Source organism: Cadophora gregata (genome assembly GCF_030347475.1).
Source record: "Cadophora gregata isolate MNR1 chromosome Unknown scaffold_2, whole genome shotgun sequence".
Taxonomy (NCBI): Eukaryota; Fungi; Ascomycota; class Leotiomycetes; order Helotiales; family Ploettnerulaceae; genus Cadophora; species Cadophora gregata.
The window spans coordinates 1,672,722-1,689,859 of record NW_026695925.1 but is presented as its reverse complement, the minus strand read 5'-3'; the positions used below and the strand labels follow the sequence as shown (position 1 = coordinate 1,689,859).

General features: G+C 48.3%; 8 protein-coding genes across 8 annotated transcripts; 2 read left to right on the top strand and 6 right to left on the bottom strand.

Annotated features, from left to right (window-relative positions):
- Window positions 1-492: 492 nt before the first annotated feature.
- ONS95_007843 (uncharacterized protein) lies at window positions 493-2,599 on the bottom strand. Its single transcript, XM_058501365.1, has 5 exons — window positions 2,576-2,599; window positions 2,225-2,521; window positions 1,959-2,156; window positions 1,288-1,890; window positions 493-1,162 (listed from the first exon to the last, which is right to left on the bottom strand). The coding sequence occupies exons 2-4, from the start codon at window positions 2,321-2,323 to the stop codon at window positions 1,465-1,467; spliced, it is 723 nt and encodes a 240-aa protein (XP_058362684.1). The 5' UTR covers window positions 2,324-2,521; window positions 2,576-2,599; the 3' UTR covers window positions 493-1,162; window positions 1,288-1,464.
- On the top strand, window positions 2,530-5,584 carry ONS95_007842 (uncharacterized protein). The gene is made up of 4 exons (XM_058501364.1): window positions 2,530-3,219; window positions 3,281-3,869; window positions 3,941-4,053; window positions 4,106-5,584. Exons 1-4 carry the CDS (start codon window positions 2,824-2,826, stop codon window positions 4,175-4,177), a joined length of 1,170 nt encoding a protein of 389 aa, XP_058362683.1. The 5' UTR covers window positions 2,530-2,823; the 3' UTR covers window positions 4,178-5,584.
- On the bottom strand, window positions 5,263-5,598 carry ONS95_007841 (uncharacterized protein; the record flags this gene model as incomplete). The annotated part of the gene is made up of 1 exon (XM_058501363.1): window positions 5,263-5,598. One exon carries the CDS (start codon window positions 5,596-5,598, stop codon window positions 5,263-5,265), a length of 336 nt encoding a protein of 111 aa, XP_058362682.1.
- Window positions 5,599-5,694: 96 nt separating this feature from the next.
- ONS95_007840 (uncharacterized protein) lies at window positions 5,695-5,967 on the bottom strand (the record flags this gene model as incomplete). Its single annotated transcript, XM_058501362.1, has 1 exon — window positions 5,695-5,967. The coding sequence occupies one exon, from the start codon at window positions 5,965-5,967 to the stop codon at window positions 5,695-5,697; it is 273 nt and encodes a 90-aa protein (XP_058362681.1).
- A 653-nt stretch (window positions 5,968-6,620) lies between these two features.
- Window positions 6,621-10,309, bottom strand: ONS95_007839 (uncharacterized protein; the record flags this gene model as incomplete). Its single annotated transcript, XM_058501361.1, has 3 exons — window positions 6,621-8,072; window positions 8,123-8,256; window positions 8,305-10,309. 3 exons carry the CDS (start codon window positions 10,307-10,309, stop codon window positions 6,621-6,623), a joined length of 3,591 nt encoding a protein of 1,196 aa, XP_058362680.1.
- A 307-nt stretch (window positions 10,310-10,616) lies between these two features.
- On the top strand, window positions 10,617-11,512 carry VMA21 (vacuolar ATPase assembly integral membrane protein vma21). The gene is made up of 3 exons (XM_058501360.1): window positions 10,617-11,088; window positions 11,147-11,238; window positions 11,287-11,512. The coding sequence occupies exons 1-3, from the start codon at window positions 10,988-10,990 to the stop codon at window positions 11,427-11,429; spliced, it is 336 nt and encodes a 111-aa protein (XP_058362679.1). The 5' UTR covers window positions 10,617-10,987; the 3' UTR covers window positions 11,430-11,512.
- A 293-nt stretch (window positions 11,513-11,805) lies between these two features.
- On the bottom strand, window positions 11,806-13,480 carry ONS95_007837 (uncharacterized protein; the record flags this gene model as incomplete). Its single annotated transcript, XM_058501359.1, has 6 exons — window positions 11,806-12,455; window positions 12,778-12,825; window positions 12,899-13,015; window positions 13,076-13,153; window positions 13,207-13,239; window positions 13,300-13,480. 6 exons carry the CDS (start codon window positions 13,478-13,480, stop codon window positions 11,806-11,808), a joined length of 1,107 nt encoding a protein of 368 aa, XP_058362678.1.
- A 2,786-nt stretch (window positions 13,481-16,266) lies between these two features.
- RPL33A (60S ribosomal protein L33A) lies at window positions 16,267-16,947 on the bottom strand (the record flags this gene model as incomplete). Its single annotated transcript, XM_058501358.1, has 4 exons — window positions 16,267-16,364; window positions 16,417-16,517; window positions 16,567-16,662; window positions 16,919-16,947. The coding sequence occupies 4 exons, from the start codon at window positions 16,945-16,947 to the stop codon at window positions 16,267-16,269; spliced, it is 324 nt and encodes a 107-aa protein (XP_058362677.1).
- Window positions 16,948-17,138: the final 191 nt, after the last annotated feature.

Here is a 17,138-nt window from a genome sequence, read left to right as displayed (position 1 = left end):
GCCCGTCATCAAGGCCCCCTGTGGTGCGGGACGCCTGCAGGCGTTCCGAGCAGCTGGGGAAGCAAGTAGAAGTACCAGGTCCATTACTGGTGGTTGGCACGTACCCTGATGTATGTTTAGAAATTGGGGGTGACTGTTGAGATGTGTCAAAAGAATGTTGAACTAGAGGCAAAAGCAAGTTATCATCTGATGATGTGAAGATGTATACCTACATGTGCAAGGCAGAGCTGGGGTGAACGGAGGGGTGAAGCTTAGCAGATGGAAAGAAAGCAAGCTGATGGAAGGGGGACCTCTTGATTATGAGATGGGGAATATAAGGCTCAATATTGTTACTATTTCACGGCACATCTGCTTGCGACTCAGCTACGATGACGCATCGGCATCACTTAGGACAAAATCGGGCCTGTCAGGTACCAGTAGCAAATAAAAGAGACTCGAAATCTATCAGCAACCACAGGGCGAAGAATCGAAGCTATGATAGGTAGTCAACAAGACCGCCCTGTGTCATTGGTAAAGATAAGCTGCCCGGTCTTCTTATCTCTCGGGATTCTGGTAGGCTGACACCACTTTAAGCGGACTTGCTTGAACTCTTCTAGAACTTTTTGCACTTTGACATGCATCCCTTTAAGCTTGATTTCATTGGGACTGGCGCCGATCTTTAGCAATGCTAGATTTCTGTTGCATGTCGCACTTTTTTCGTCAATGTTTTCGTAGCGTAATCGTATGGTAAATCCTTATCAGTGCCTCCGATGATAGGCCATATTGCACCTTCAGCCTGATTCAACACTCGCCCCAGCCACCCTGTAAAGCTGTCTAAGATTTGAGCTACAGAAGTAGAAAGGTGGGCTTCTTGTTCCTGAAATTTCGAACGAGTCATTAAACTATGTCGCGCATTCATCTTTCTATAGTGTTTGTTTGGAAATAGTCCAATCACACGCTGGTAGTTAAGCGAGTATCCTTTTATCAGCGCGAAGGTACCTTTCAATAGTCCTACCAATAAGAACGAACATCATGGTGCGTTCTCAGAAGTCTGTGCTCGGAAGGAGGAGGGTGGAGTTTGTGAGATGAGTTCTTCGGTTTCAAATAAACAACGAATTCCTGACCAAGAGCATTCAAGAGGATGAACGACTGGGAATACATGATCAACTTGGAAAGTCAATACCTGACAGCTAGGATTGTCAGTATCAAGAATTGACGTCCGAGTATAAGCACCGCAAGACCGATTGAAGGAAAAAGATCCGATCTAATTGACACAATGAAACCGACAAAGAACCCAGAATATTTTACTTAGCTTGATAGCATGGAGTCACTCCCGCTGGCAAATTCGAAAGCTGAACCACCTGCGAAGAACTCTGGATCTACTGATCTGTATATTTCAGTAGAGCAACACATTCTCGTTTGCAACCTTGAATTCCGCTTTAGGCATGCAATCTAATCCCTCGCCCACCATGCACCATGTTTCTCTCAAGCTGGTCTCCTCCTAGCAAATTCCTCCAAATCCGTCCTCGTCGCTACACCTAACACGAATCGTCTCCTCTCATCCGTTACTACGGCAAACTCTTGTTTTCCAGCTTCCCCATTCTCTCCTCCGTTGAAGAACAGCTCTAGCTCTTCGAGCGGTGTATCCATCGTAATGACCTTATACACCCTACCCTTCCTCCGAAACTTGACCATTGCCTTGGACACCTCATCTGCCTCTTGTACCTTGCCAGCCTTAAGGAGGATTTGTAGATGTGGGATAGAGAGGTAGCCTAGCAGGGCTCGGTTGGTGGCAGATACGACTGTAAGGTGTGTGTAGTCTCGCTCAAAGGCGGAAAGGAGGGCATGGGATATTCGGTCTGTAGGGTTGCAGGAGAGGGCGGAGGGAGGATCAAGGTCTTCTACCGTTGCCTACTAAGTGTTAGACCTCTGCTTCTTCTATATAAAAAACGGATGTTAACTGAGCTGCTGAAACCTACCCCTCTGTATCTTGACGAGTATTTTGAGGTTAGAGGTTGGGATGTTGTGGTTGTTTCGGCCATTTTTGATACCGCATTATTGCTTTGTCCTGGAATACTATTCTCCATGGTTGCCATAATTTGGGAGTTAATTATGTTGGGGTATGACCTTCGTTGTTGACTTTTTGAGAAAGGTACACTTGGAGGGGCAGAAAAGTTCTGAAAGCCTCAGGATCAACCGTTGTGTGATTGGTGAATGAAAGAAGACTTGGCCTGTGAATACTTACTTTTTCAACAGACACTTGCCAGACATAATATACGCTTAGTCTTAGGTAAATGCTAAGTCGCTTGACATTTCTTTCATTGTTTACTTTCACGCAGTTCATCTTCTACCATGTATGTGTGGTACTTAGGTACTGCTTTTCTTCAGCCCCTCCGTCTATTCTTCGGTCCCGCTACGTCACCCGGCCGCACCGCAACTTTCAGGATGGTCCAAGCTCCCCTGTCCTTCTCCGCTTTATGCGGCGAGGTAAACTCCTATCTCCCTTCATCCACAACACCTCGATTTCGAGAAGTGCTTCGCGCTGGTCACAATCAATTGATCTTGTGCCTGTACTCTTTCGTCCTTGGTTACTTACGAGCCACGTCTCAACTGTTTTCAATCTGCGGCCAATTGGCATCCCCAGTCAGACCTTGAGCAGCCAGTACTTGCGGATAAGCTCAATTGTACGGAATTCTCGTACCTGCATTTCCTAGACAGTCGAATTTATGTCGCTTCGATCTGAAATAAATCTGTACCTGTGTTCCTGCTCTTCCCATCTTGAGACACATGATGATTTTGGCACTTCTGTGGAACTGACGTGTTATTCTCCTAGAACCAGTCAACATGCCTCTCCTCTTCCCCACCCAAGGTACCCTACACGATGTCTTTCATCCCGCCCTACCTTTTGATCGTCGAGAAACCTGCTTCGCAAGTGCTCTTCCTCACAAGCGAACTCCTCTCGAGGCGCGTGCTGAACTCTATCCTACATGGAGTGCCATCGACGATGCCAAGAACAAGGCAAATGCTTTGAGTGCAGAGGCGGCGAAGGAGTTTGAGAAGGCGAGCGCAAAGGCACAAGCGAAAGCTGGAACCATCGAGCTCTACTCCGCGAAATACTATGCTGCCTGTACTTTTGGCGGATTGTTGGCCTGCGGTCTTACACATACTGCCGTCACACCTCTTGATCTGGTCAAATGTCGTCGACAGGTCGACTCAAAGATGTACTCTGGCAATTTCCAGGTAGGTATTGATTAGATTCAAATTTCATGTCCTGTAATCACACACTCACTCTGTGTCATAGGCTTGGGGAAAGATCTATCGAGCGGAAGGGTTCCGTGGTGTCTTCACCGGATGGTCGCCCACCTTTGCAGGCTATAGCTTCCAAGGAGCCTTCAAATATGGAGGCTACGAGTTTTTCAAGAAGTACTACTCTGATCTAGCTGGGGCAGAGAATGCGGCGAAGTACAAGACGGCTCTTTATCTCTCAGCAAGTGCCTCTGCTGAGTTCATTGCCGATGTTGCTCTATGCCCCTTCGAGGCTGTCAAAGTCCGCATGCAAACAACTATCCCGCCATTCGCCAAAGGTACATTTGATGGAATCAGCACAGTCACTGGTAAGGAGGGGTTCGCCGGACTCTACAAGGGATTGTACCCGCTATGGGGTCGCCAAATTCCCTATACTATGATGAAGTTCGCCTCCTTTGAAACCATCGTCGAGATGATCTACGATCGCCTCCCCGCTCAAAAATCCGACTACGGCAAGGGAGCTCAGACTGCTGTTTCCTTCACAGGTGGTTACCTTGCTGGTATTCTTTGCGCTATTGTCAGTCATCCTGCTGATGTCATGGTTTCCAAACTGAACGCGAATCGTCAACCTGGAGAAGCTTTCGGTAAGTATCATATCCTACTTCCTACTTTGAATCGCTTGCGTCAAGGGATACACCACTAATTGACCTTATAGGCGCTGCTATGGGAAGAATTTACAAGGACATCGGATTCTCAGGTCTCTGGAACGGTCTGCCTGTCAGGATTGTCATGATTGGCACGCTCACTGGTCTACAGTGGATGATCTACGTGCGTAAACCTGCTTTGATTCTAAACACTTTTCAGCTAACACTTCCCGCAGGACTATTTCAAGATATTCATGGGCCTTCCTACCACAGGAGGAGCCGCTCCCCCAAAGCAGGAGAAGGCCTAAGGAAATACTCTGTGACGACTAGGTCGACTAAGGACGGAGCAGTTACGGCAGTTTTGTTCACTTGATGTACATACCAGAAGCAGTGTAAACCCACTTGAATGATTCTTTCCACTCACCTTGGAAGTTCCTGGGATGGAGACTTTGGATGTCATTTACCACTTGCTCAATCCTCGGGCTAAAGCTAGCGAGAGTTTTATTGACATTGAGTGCTCTGGGTTGTCTTGTGACATTGAAACCGATTTATACAGTTTCTACACGATTCTGAACCACAGATGATTATTGCTGTGCGGGACATCAGAACCCTTCCAATCCCCTGACCAGCCCTTATCTCAGCACACCTTCACATCCTTACACCCCCCAAAAGTCCATCCCTGGCACGATCCTCTATCCTCTCCTCCCCACGGCACCAGTACCAACAATCGAAGCCTCAAACCAGGCCTCGATACACTGCCCCAGTACATCTCAGATTTACACTGGCAAAGGGACATGCTCACAGGCCCTTGGCATCGTCTCTTCATCAAGGGAGGACTCGATGGTTGGCTTACACGGGTATGGTGAAGAAGCTGCGAAAAGTGAGGAAAGTGTTGAGAGCGATATCATGGAGCGAGAAGCGAGTGGATCGAGTGTGCAGTAGAGGCTTCCGGATGGTGTGGCTATGGAGGTGTGGTGGGGACGGTAGCGTGGGAGGAGGTTTGGGGTTGGGTGTGGAAGCAGGAGTTGTGGAGAAATATGGATTTGGTTGTGGGAGTGGTGAGTCTGGCATTTTGGCGATTGTCTTCTTTTTGATATTCTGTTACACTTCGAGGAGTTATGAGCAGACTAAAGTACTTTGGACAGCTCCTGAGCAGTTCAATCTAGGTGCTATACTTGGAAGGCCTCATCCGTCGGCTGTATTGTCTATCTCTTATGTTGTTATTAAGCTCACGATTTCCGGATTCGTTAAGCAAGTAGACAGTCAGCCAAATCATTCACAACGAAAGCTTTAGTCGCCATTTCATTTCACTTCAAACAGTCTCGACCTTCCTACGTACCCAAACCGACTAAAACCTGGCATACAATCTAAAGGGAAGTTCCCAATCTCTCTCCTATTCATACGCCCAACCCGAAGGTCTCGTCTCCCCAGGCATAATAGTCCACAACGTCCTCCTCCCATCCCTCTCCATCGTCACCGCCCACCTTCCACCAGGGGGTAGCGAACCTGGACCCGGATACCCATCTTCCTGAAAAAGCATTCCCTGGTGCGTTATCAATGGCTGCTGGGGCTGCGGCTGGACGTGGATCTGTACGTGGTAAGGAGGGCACGTGGGGATGTAGGGAAGAACAGGCTGGGTAGGACCAGGGAGTAAATGTGGTTGGTAGAGAGGGTATTGGTAAGGGATGGGGCCGAAGTATGGGCCGGCAGGGAGGGTGGGTTTGGGCATGTCTGCTATGAGGTAGCAAGGTATAGTGTAAGAGGGTGGCTGCGCAAATTCTGGTTGTGCTTGCGGCTGCGGTTGTGTGATTTGCGGATTGATACCCTAGGGCATGACAGCTTGAGGAGGAGGGACATGCTGTGTTACCTGCTGTTGTGGCTGTGGGTGCGGTTGGATTGTTGGGATTGACTGGGATGGCGGCGGTCTGTTTGTTGGAATCAAAGCTGCAACTGTAGCAGCAGGGATAAGTATGTGATCAGGCGGAAGCTGGCTCGAGTATGGTGGAAGACTGCTGTTCAAGGAGCGTTGGCTTGCATTTGATGGCAGGCTTGTGGGTATCATGGGTGGCTGGCTGGTGTATGCTGGAGGTATAGACATATTGAAGGTGTTTTTGTTTACTGTAGAGTTGAAGTGAACTTTCTGGGGCTGCTTTTAATGCTATAAATGTGGATTATTTGATTGTCGAGGCAAGTAACGAGTTGAATGGAGAATATATGCACTTAAGTGACACCTCCTTAACGTGAAATGGCTCATGGCTTTTAAGTGCACGCCTTGAGTGTCCCATTACCTACGTAGCTCTACGTGGTTGTAAATTGCATGAATGTGTTATTGTCGCTAGCTTTCAATATAGTCCGTGAGGATTGGTATTCAAGCGTAAAAGAACACCTCAACACCTGCAATCACGAAGTTCGCTACACATGTAACCAAGATATGACTGGATAAATTGTCATAACGTCTTCTTTGGGTATCATTGCACTCTTGCCAATTCACAAGTTCTGGGTATGCTATTTTCGAGTTCTAAGGCAATTGTATTCAGAACCATCCATCTTTGTTTGCCTGTCTATGTCGTTTCAGTTCTATGGACAATAAAATTTAACAATCCTATGTAGCACCAAGGGAACCACATTTCGTCTGTCCATCAATCATAACCATTATTTACATCCGTAGCATGAATATCGACTCTCGTTCCTTTGTATCCTTCCTTGCTACCCAGGTAAGCTTCAAAAGTGAGCAAAAGGCTGATGAACCACTCAAAGAAGTATTTCTTCCTCGTCCTCCAGAATATTCTCAGTCTTCTTCTGAGACCCTCTTTTACTCTCCTCTGCACCGCCCTTTCCGCCGGCTTTAGTCAACATGTCCATTATAGACGACTTTTTCCTCTGCGGAAGTTTCTCGTCCTTCTTGACCTTCGGCTCCACCCCCTGCACCTTTTTGATTTCTTCCTCGCTAGTTCCTGTGCCAGTACCCTCGAGAAGCATTCTTGCTACAGCCTTCTCACCAGCCTCTTCGGCTTTGCTGCCGTCCTCACTATCACCAGCGACACGGCCATCAAGAGTCAGCTTGCTCTGTCCTAAAGCATAGATAGCTTCTTCGACAGTGCCCCTTGTGACCAGTCGAACCACTTCAACCTCTCTCACTTGCCCGACGCGATGAGCTCTATTTTCGGCTTGGCGATCATCCTGGGGATTGAAGCTGCCATCGAAGATAATGACCTTGTTGGCGTACATCAAGTTGATACCTGTACCGCCAGCCTTCGTGGTAAGTAGGAAGGCAGTGATACTCTCGTCCTCTTTGAATGCATCGATGAGCGGCTGACGCTCCTCAATCTTGGTGCTTCCATCTATACGGGTGTACACGATTGATGACGTGTTCATGACCGCCTCAAGGATATCCAGAACAAGCGCAAACTGTGAGAAGATGAGGACCCGATCCCCATTCTTCTTATAGCCCTTGACTAGCTCAATCATAGTCTCAACCTTGCCAGAATCCATCCACGCCAAGTTTGGAATATCAAATGATCGAATGCATGGGTAGTCCAAACACCATTGGTGGAGCCAGAAATCAGAACCCTTGTGCATCTCATCAATCAAATGAGCTCGCTTGTGGGAGGATGGAAAGTTGACTGGGTCCTTCTTCCGCAGAATATCAGCCATCTTTTCAATCTTCTCGTCTGTGAAATGGCGACGAAAAAGCAATGGATGAATTGCTGCTTTGCGAAGCTGCATCAAAGGGTTGTTCTCCTCGGTCTTTGGTGCCTTGACACCTTCGAGACGAGCCCGGGCACGCTCACGAGCAGCATCGATGTGGCCATTGTAGACACCCTTCTGGGACTCATGTAACTCGCAATACTGAACGCGGCAAAGCTTTGCAGGAAGATGCTTCAATACCTGTGCCTTCTTGCGGCGGAGGACGAAGGGCGTGAGCATAGATCTGGCTCTGGCAATTCGTTGTGCGGAAAGCAGAGCTGCGTGATCTGCATCAGACGTACTAGCCTTTGCCTTAAAGATATAATTCAAATCTTCTTCCAGTTCTTTGAAAACGTCTGGGAGGATGAATGCAAGAAGGGCGGCCAGTTCCTGGAGATTGTTTTGTAGAGGGGTTCCAGTGAGGAGCAGTCTGAAATTCGCAGGAATTTTGACAAGTCCTTGGTATCTCTGAGATTTGACATTCTTCAGCATGTGTCCTTCGTCGTATACACAGACCTGGTTTGAGTTAGCTTTCGGCTCTGTTCGGGCTTGCAGAGTACACATACGTCTGGTCGCAGTCTTTTCATGAACTTGTTGTCTTCCTTCTTGGCTGCCATATCATATGTCGTAACGACAACGTTAATGGTGTCCCGGTTGTCTAGAATCTGCATTGCCATCTCTGTCCGTTCCTTTTGAGGACCTATATAATATTAGCTGTAAATCTATTCAAGGGATTCATCGAACGTACCGTGGTAGGGTTCGATGGCCAGTTGTGGGGAGAATCTCTGGAACTCTCGCAGCCAGTTCTCCAAAGTTGAACCAGGGCAAACAACCAAATGGGGCCCAGGATGACCAGTCTCAACAAGATGCGTCAAAAATGCGATGACTTGACACGTCTTTCCCAGACCCATCTCATCAGCCAAAATGCAGCTCAACTTGTGTCTATACATCAAAGCCAACCAGTTGAGCCCTACAACCTGATAGTCTTTCAGTACGCAATCCTCAGCCATCATCTCTGGCTTCTTCAGAAACTGGACGTTGCCTCGCTTTCGTGTGCTACTAACAATCTTGATATCATCATCTCCATTGTTAGATGCAGCTGCACTGCTTGGAGAACCAATTCCGGAATCACGTTGAGATTCTGCATCATCTTCAAGCGAAGTCATCTCGAGCTCCCCCGTTTTCGAGGCACCAAAAACATCAAATCCCCACCTTGACATCTCCTCCGCCAAAGGCTTGCCCAAGTCTCCGCATCTCGCAACCAGCGTGTCAATAGCTTCATACCCCTGAAACATCTCGAGTGCGGTTTGAACGATTTTTTCGCCGACAGGGGCCCGATTACTCTTCTTCCCGCTCTTCGTTGCTTTCGTGTTCTCAACAGTCCTAGCAGCATTGAGAGTCTTGAAGGGGCGAGCAGCAAGCATGACCTCGGCAATCTCTTTGGTAATGCTGGTAAGCTCTACAAGATCGGTTGCTTTGCAATTATTGAAATATTTCAACACCCGGCCTTCGAGTTCCGGATCCTCCTCTGACTCAGAAGCAACACCAGAATCTGAGTCGTAGTCATCAAATTCAGCTAGAGCAGGAGACTGTTGTTGTTTGAGAGGCGATGACATAGGAGCCACGGCGGGAGAAGATGCATTTCGGCGACCCTTCACAAGTTTTCTCTTTGGCTTTGGTGGAGGGGTTGCAATAGTAGCAGGGCTTCTCTGTGGCATAGCCTGTGTCGAGGAGTACTTATCTCTGAGAGATTGTGTAGGTGCAGCAAGAGTCCTCTTGAATTGAGGCTCTGCCTGTTGAGGGCTCTCAATCTCATCGTCCGAAATGGAGATGGTTGTACGCTTGGGCGTTCGTTCCTGTTTTTCGCCTACGTGTAGATCCGCAGCATCATTGAGGTTGCCTTTGGCCCTAACCAACAGATTGTGTGCATTTAAGATAGACAAATCAGGGAACATATTGCGCAGTCTGACTATAGACGCTCGAAGATTCGCCTCAATCATCTCTGCAGTCATGTCCTGGACAGGTCTTGCTCGGTCAGGTCGCGTCTGTGTTTGAGCTTTTCTTCCTGGGATAAGAGGCTGGTAACCAGAATTCCTAATAACATCTTGGAAACTGGCAGTTCTATTTGCAGTCTTCGGATGCCCGTTGGGAGCGGAATTGCCAAAGGAGCTGTGAGTGCTGTTCGACACAAATGTAGTGGGTTTAATGTTCGCACTCTGCATTGATACATCGTCGTCGGAGCTAGCTCCCTGGAACTTTGGTCCGTCATCGTCGTCGTCGTCTATTGTAATGACTGTCTTCTTTGGAGGAGCTTTCGTGACTATGCCAGTAGGGGCTTTGTAAACCGTACCAGCAGGCGCCATACCCTGAGCCAAGTTCGGTCTCGGTAAAGGAGGAGGCTTCTCAAGCTGCGAGCTTCCGCCAAAGTACACAGACCGTGACCCCTCTGAGTCTCGTCCAGTGAATGGAGAGGAAGCTGGAACCTGAACGATATTCTGGGGCGTCCCAGGTGGGCTTGAAGCAGACTGTGCGAGTGATGGGCGGTCAACAATCTGTGTGGGCTGAGTTTGGTAGGTATTATTGGTCGGTGTATCGGGGACATAATGTGCAAACAGATCATCGCCGCTGTCATTGTCGGAATTGTAGGCATTGGTATTGTGCTCCGAATTGGAAGCAGACTTGTACCCATTTGCCGTCCTTTGCCTCTTCGCATCTCCTCCGCTTGGTGCGGTCGCAGCATCCACAGAAGCCATATTGTGGACTATGTACGAGTATAATGTGTCGGAGATACGTGGAAGAAGCGAGATATCGAGATCGAAGTCTGTGTTCAAGTTGAGGGTATGCAAGGTGAGCGTAGCAGAGCCTTCTATCCACCACTACGGGCTGCCTCCCAAGCACGCAGAAATTATGAGGATCGGGAGACTGGTTTTTCTCAAGATTGTATGCAAGCGTACAATAGCCAAAAAGAAAAAATGTTGTGAAGGGGCAGTCTGCGTGGGTAAAAAGAGGGGAAGAGGGCGAACAGGAATCGTGAAGATCAAAAAATACTTAACGCGGGCGCACGCGATGCACGTCGTCGCGGTCTAGGTAGGATAGGTAAGCGACTTTGGAAAGTGAACAGCCAGCTGCAGAATGAATTTTGAATCACAAGGATGCCTACATATTGACGCGTCCAAGTTGAAGGAAAGCAAAATCAGGAAATAGTATCACTACTTACCAGCACACAACTTTCATATTTCTCCACATTCGCGTTCTCATGCCAAACCTCCTTCCTGACAAGGTCATTTTTGTCTTGGCCGAAGCAAGCGACTCCAACGCGAAATCACCAGCCCAAAAGCCTCGTCTAGGTACCATCAAACCTTCAACACCAACAACCAGACTTCCCAAACGAACGCCACAGGAGGTCCTTTCATAACCACCAGCTCACCAGGATGGCTACTAGAAGGAACGTACCGGGTGAGAAGACTCCCCTCGAGAAGGAATTGTCTCAAAACCTCGGAGAAAAGAGCATCATTACGCCTGCAGTCCCCGGGTGAGCTCCTCCTCGTTGAATAAATGGTCACATGAGCCTTGTTATAACCATGACCTAGACATGTGATCTTCAAGCTCCTGGGATTCACGTTCGCTATGGTGGTTTGTCCTATTGGATCTTACTTCCTTACACTGAACACTATTTTCAGAGGTTGATTTTCGGTTCCAGGTGGATGCGAGAGAAGCTAATACGGACCAGGCAACTCAACATGGGCAGGAGCTACAGCAGCGGTCATCGCGAATGTGGTATTGATAGGCTATGTGCTTGTGGCTTTCAACGAGGATCAGACAGAGGCGTTAGAGGCTGCGCAAAAGGGGAAGGAATCGAAGAAAGGGATTTAATCATGTGATATTTACCGTCGAGAATTGGCTTCGGAGTTTGGTTGCGATAGCAGGAGGGCAAAAGGGTATTCAATTTGTAGATTTGCCCATTTGCAATGTCATTAAAGTCATCATAATTGCAGCCATCCAGCTTATATATCCACAACGCCATTCGGCAAGCCAGAGTACACACAATGTCGGGTCTGGTATCACGACATCAAGTCCGTCAATCCTAAGGTGGAGAGACAAGGCTCACCATGCCCACATCCAAACCATCCGACCTACGGCCGATTATAACCTGATCAAGGCTTGGTAGTCCATCCCCGATTACCTGAACTCCGAAAGACACCAAAGATCCATATTGTCCTCTACCATCAATTTCAACTCAGCTGATCCCCTATGATCTGCTGAACCTTTTTCCAAACCAAGATTTCCTCTTCTCTCCTGCCGCCGGTCGCTGGGACTCATTTTGTGGTGGACCTGCATAACCGTTGGACTTTCCAAGCTTGATAGGGACTCGGGACGCAGATTCCTTCCTAGGAACCTGAGGAACTTGAGTCGGGTATCCGTTTGCTTGTCGTGTCTGGCTATTACCACCGTAGTGCTGCTGTTCTTGCAGGTTGCTTCCAGGGGGGGCATATTGCGGGCCTCCACCGAATCCTGTAAATCCATAACTTTCTCCAGGCTCTTTCATCGGAGGTAGAGGTGCAACACGATCCACCGAGCTGTTCTCGCTTAGGGGAGTCTGATAACCTGCGGGGTCTGAGCTGCCACTTCCAGACGCAGTTGCTACGGTCTCATAGGATGACTGGTTGCCGGGCATAGGATACACTCCTTGACTTCCGTTGAAATGCGGTTCAGATGCCGTCCGGGGATATCGAGCACGATTTGGGTGGTAACCATTTGAGTGGTCATTGTAGTAACTATCTGGTCTTGTCATCCCATTGGCTCTGCCATCCGCATAACTATCAGGTCTGTACGACTGCGAACGTCCACCATAGTAACCATTCGGACCTCGGGGCCGTTCATCTGTTGTGACTTGTGTTCCTGAAGAGCATTAGCTTCTGTTTCAAAATTTGATGCTAATTAAGCTGGGCTGAGGCGTTCCGCAATCAAAAAAGAAGGAGGCAGGGAGTTGCATTCGCTAGTCACTAGAGAATGTGCTATGAGGAGCGAAGTTTGACTTTACCAAAGCGCAACACCACTTCCAAGGAGGTGCGAATGCTTGCACTTTGACATCCGAGCTTTGAATAGTCACATATTCTTCAAACTGAAGATATGTGTAGCGGAACATGACGAGGACAGCAATTCCAAGCTCATTGATGACCCAGCAAGACAGAGGATAGTTATAGAAAAATCATTGACATACCTCCAAAATAGCTGCTTTGGCGGTTATAAGTCGATTGTCCGTCGGATTCTGTAACATAATTCCGGTCAGCGTTATTCCCACCGACAATGCGTCTTCCGCATTGAAGCAAAAGCAGTCTGACCTGTGCGAATGTATGATTTACGTGAATAGTTTCCGTCAATCGCCGCCTCAAAAGATCGTATGGTATCGAGAGGTCTCTCCCAGCGGCTTCGAGTAGGATTCGATCGGTCAGGGTCGGCTGGTAAGAATTTGCTATTAGTTGAAGCTCACATTCAAAATATAGCAGTATCAAACGAACCTATAGGGTTTCCTTGATTGTCTCTGTGTTGAATTGCTCGAATAGGTGCCAGTGATGCCTTTTCCCTTGCAACCACAGCTATTATGAATCAGCCTTTGTAGATTGTCGTGTATATTATTGTAGTTACTCACAAGGCTCAGCTTCGTTCAGTGCCATCTGAGGATCTGTGGTAATGTTAGCAGGATCCTGTGAAATACATTGAAAGAAAGTTGTTGAAGACGGACCTGCTTTCGTTTGAAGACGTTTGGATTCCTTCTCTGCGTGCGACTCGTGGAGATCAATCTTGTTATGACTGCTGCTGCTACTTTTGCGGGAATGGGTTGAGCGAAAGCTGAAGTTCGACTTTGCTCGAGGTCGCTGTTGTCCTGGCGGAACGGGTAAAGGGTGATTCTTTGAAGAAGACATCTTGAAGCTGGAACCGCGCGCCACTCTTGGTCTCAGAGCTGTTTGTGGGTCTGTCGATAACTGCGATAGCTGTAATTGCGATCCGTTTCCCGGTATCAATGTGGGGACCGAATGCTGAAGGATGGCGATGGTGGACCCTACGTCTCAGACGACGCAACGTCAAAACTGTGGAGGCTGGGCTGGGTAGGTATTGAAATAAAGAAACCCCTCGGCCGTCTGGAATAATTCTGTTTTCTCTTGGATTGTGGGAAGGCGTGTGCTGTTTTACTGGCCAGGAAATATGTTGAGGCTGCGAGTGTGCAGGCAGTTATTTCAGCGAGTGAGGAAAATTAGGTGAACCGCCTGGTCTAGCTCCAAAAGCCGATAGCGAATGATGCAGTATGGAGTCAAGAGTGCGTATTCGTAGCGGTTGTGATTGATTCAAAGGATGCAATAAGGAAAAGATAACGATTGATGTGTTGAGTAAGTATTAGATGGAGAAGTGGATGGTGGAAATGAAAGAGGGTGGGCTCTGCTCTGACAAGAAATCACAAGTCTGGGGATGGGGATGAGGATGGGGACATATGACGAGAGATGGGGAGGCGGTGCCGTGCGGGTTGGGAACGATATTCGTACCTATGGATTGGATGCACTTGCCCTGGTACAAGCTGTTGTCACTGGCTCGTCCTCATCGTCGCCTCCTGCGCGCGCACTCTAGCCCTGAATACGGGCATAAAGTTTTTTTGCAACAGACTTTCAGGGTACATTATTGGTAGACACCACGAAGTTCGAAGTCCCTGGGCATCAAGCCCCCAGAGACCCGAACACTACAGTACGCGAGAACGCGCAAGCTGAGCTAGCTAGCCACCGGCGGAACTCTAAGCAGTCCCCTCGCCACGATTTGATATTTTGGGATTCATAATATGCCTCTACCAACTTCTAGAGGGGGTCTCTAGTGAGCACGAACTGCCAACTAAGGTAACTTTGGAATTTGTCCCTCTGGCGCAGCCCCGCCTGCTTTTCGGCGAAGATCCTGTATCAAATGGCATTACTGACTTGGCACCAGGTAACACACGAAACAGACAGCTACCGATTATCTGCAGGAATAATGCAGCCAGCCCTCCATCAGCTCCTTCTCGTAAGATTCTGTGCAAATGGCGCCCAAAAACCTGTTGTTGGTATTACTTTGTTTTGGTGGCTTTAAAGGGTGGCTGTATCTCGTTTTTCCATCGGGAATAACGGCAATGGAAGGCTGGGGGTCGTACCGGCCTTGATCCGGATCCCTCGGATATGGGAATCCCATATCGCTCGTTATTGACTGGATAAAGTTGATTGGTTGCCTTGCCGACTGGCAAGTGCTCGGCAAGGTGAGAAGGGGAAGGGTCAGGTTCTTCCGAACGGACCTTTATTTACCTTAGTATTAGACTACACTGCCCGGCTTCCCTAGCTTACCCACAGCGTAGGTAGTTCTCCAAGTTGCTTTGGATCTTTGCAATGTCATGTATTCTCTTAAACAATCTGATTTGACCGACAAGTAGGGAAATTGCAGGCTTCCAGTATTTTGCATTTCGAGATGACGTTGCCAGGAGCAGTAACTACTTTTTGCCAGGGGTCTCAATACTGTAAGGTATGGAGAATCGAGTGGGGACAACTCGACTCGGCATCGTTCTATCCTAGAAGTCCGACAACCGTCGCTTGCGTGTTTTGTTTTGAAGTCAACCTAAACGAGGAAGAGACACGATTACATAGGAAAGAGATGGATCTGAAAAATGCCGGTCGGAAGTGGGTTCAATTGTTAGAACCCCAAAATTTCGGAATCCTGCTTTAGCAAATCTCGTACAGCGTTTCACATCATACAAGTCAAGACATTTTGATCGTGCGTGGTAGGAGGGCAGGTCTAGAGAGTCTTTTTGATTGACTCCCATCACAGTTCTACTAAAAGTATATAAGAAACTGGGCCGAAACTTGAAACAGAGGATGTGAATTGGGCTTTCGCTGCAAAGACACATAGCCAAAACGAGAAACAGTTGTGCTAAATTGTCGTGTTATTCAAATTCGTTGCGGCCCGTGAATTGAATCGTGGGTGACTTTGCCTGACAATCAAGCCCAAGGTATATGGCCGCATGGGGCTTGAGGAGTTACTTTGAGTCCTAGGGTTCTTAATGAAGAGACATGGCTGGCAGTCAATAAGTACCAGCCTTGCATGAAAGTCCCAGGGCTTGTTCCCAGTGGTTCTCTTACCTCGGCGTCCAGACCCAGTCACTGGCATTCATAGATATCTGTTGCTGTAGAGCGATTGAGCCGAGCCCCATCATAGTGTTGCCATTTTGGTTTCGGTGTAGTGAAGAAGCATGGCCGTACTCGTAAGTTCTGAGCGCAGTGGCATAGACCAGACGATCAATTAAATATCTTCCAAAGCAGGCGCTTGACCAGTTTGCTTGCCTGGCTCAAGCTCTAATTTGCGATACCGCCACTTGAGCAGAAGGAACGGCTCGGACACCAGTGACAAACCCAAGTCCACGGTCGAAGTAGAATTTGACACACTGCAAGAGTACAGCAAAGCTTCTATATAGCGCTTTTCGCATAAGTATGACGCCTGAGCACTCCCTATCGATCGAAACAGCCATCACCTAGTAACACTCAACTTCATGGTCACCATCCAGAGCCCTTTTGTGATTGTATTTGCTTTATTCGGATTCTACCAGCAAGGCCGTGCGCTTATGCTCATTTTGCCCGTCCCAATCCAGTGACTGAATGCCGCAGTTCATCAATCAACTTCCCATGCGTCCAACTCCAAACCAATCCTCTTATATCGAAGATGGGTACAACATGATTCTGACCGAGGCACCGAAAGACTTAGGAGGGAGGTTGTTTCTGAACTTGGCTCGTACCATACCGGAGTTGCCTTGAACCCTTCATTAGCCAGCTTTCCATATCCCCATCCGCTCGCGGCCTACCGTGTGTTCTGCTGATTGTGCCCCAGATAACTCTGATCTTTGATCCTCTGACCTCCTTCGACGCGCGGTAAACGAAAGCAACCTTCTTTCCGAGGTAGAAGCTAAAAAAGTAAGTTTTCCTTCAGTACTGAGATCTTGAATCCAACGTACTTGGCTCCCTTGGTATCAGAGACACCCTCGATTTGGATCAAGCTGGTACCTGGGGTGGTGTTGCGCTTGCCACGCTGGTAGCTGATGTGACGGCCCCTACGATATCCATGTCAGCTCCGGTACTTCCATTCTCATTCTGTATCGTGTCCCAATGCCCATTCCTTCAATTGCTTCTCGTTCCTCCAAGCTGCAGTGCTGACGCGCGAGTGTATTCGGTGGTTATAACTCACTTCACATAGACTGGAGGCAGAAGTCAGCATTTTTTGTTCAGAATCCGTGGAGCGATAACAATTATCCTGGTCCATTGAATAGATCTTGGAAACCGTACGGTGGGAGAAATGAGGAAGTAAACTTACGGCGGTGTCCGGCTTCTGAAGGCATCTTTGCTGAAATCTCTCGTACTATTTCTAGATTCGAGAGGTGACGGAAATGTTGTCAACGACACGTCCTGGCGAGAAAGACTTCGTTGGGCGTGTTTGGCGTCGAGTTGTCGTTGACCTTCAAATTCAGAAAGCAGTTTCGCAATCTGAGTGTGGGCGGCGTGGATCTAAGCGAGCCGCCGGTGGGCCTTG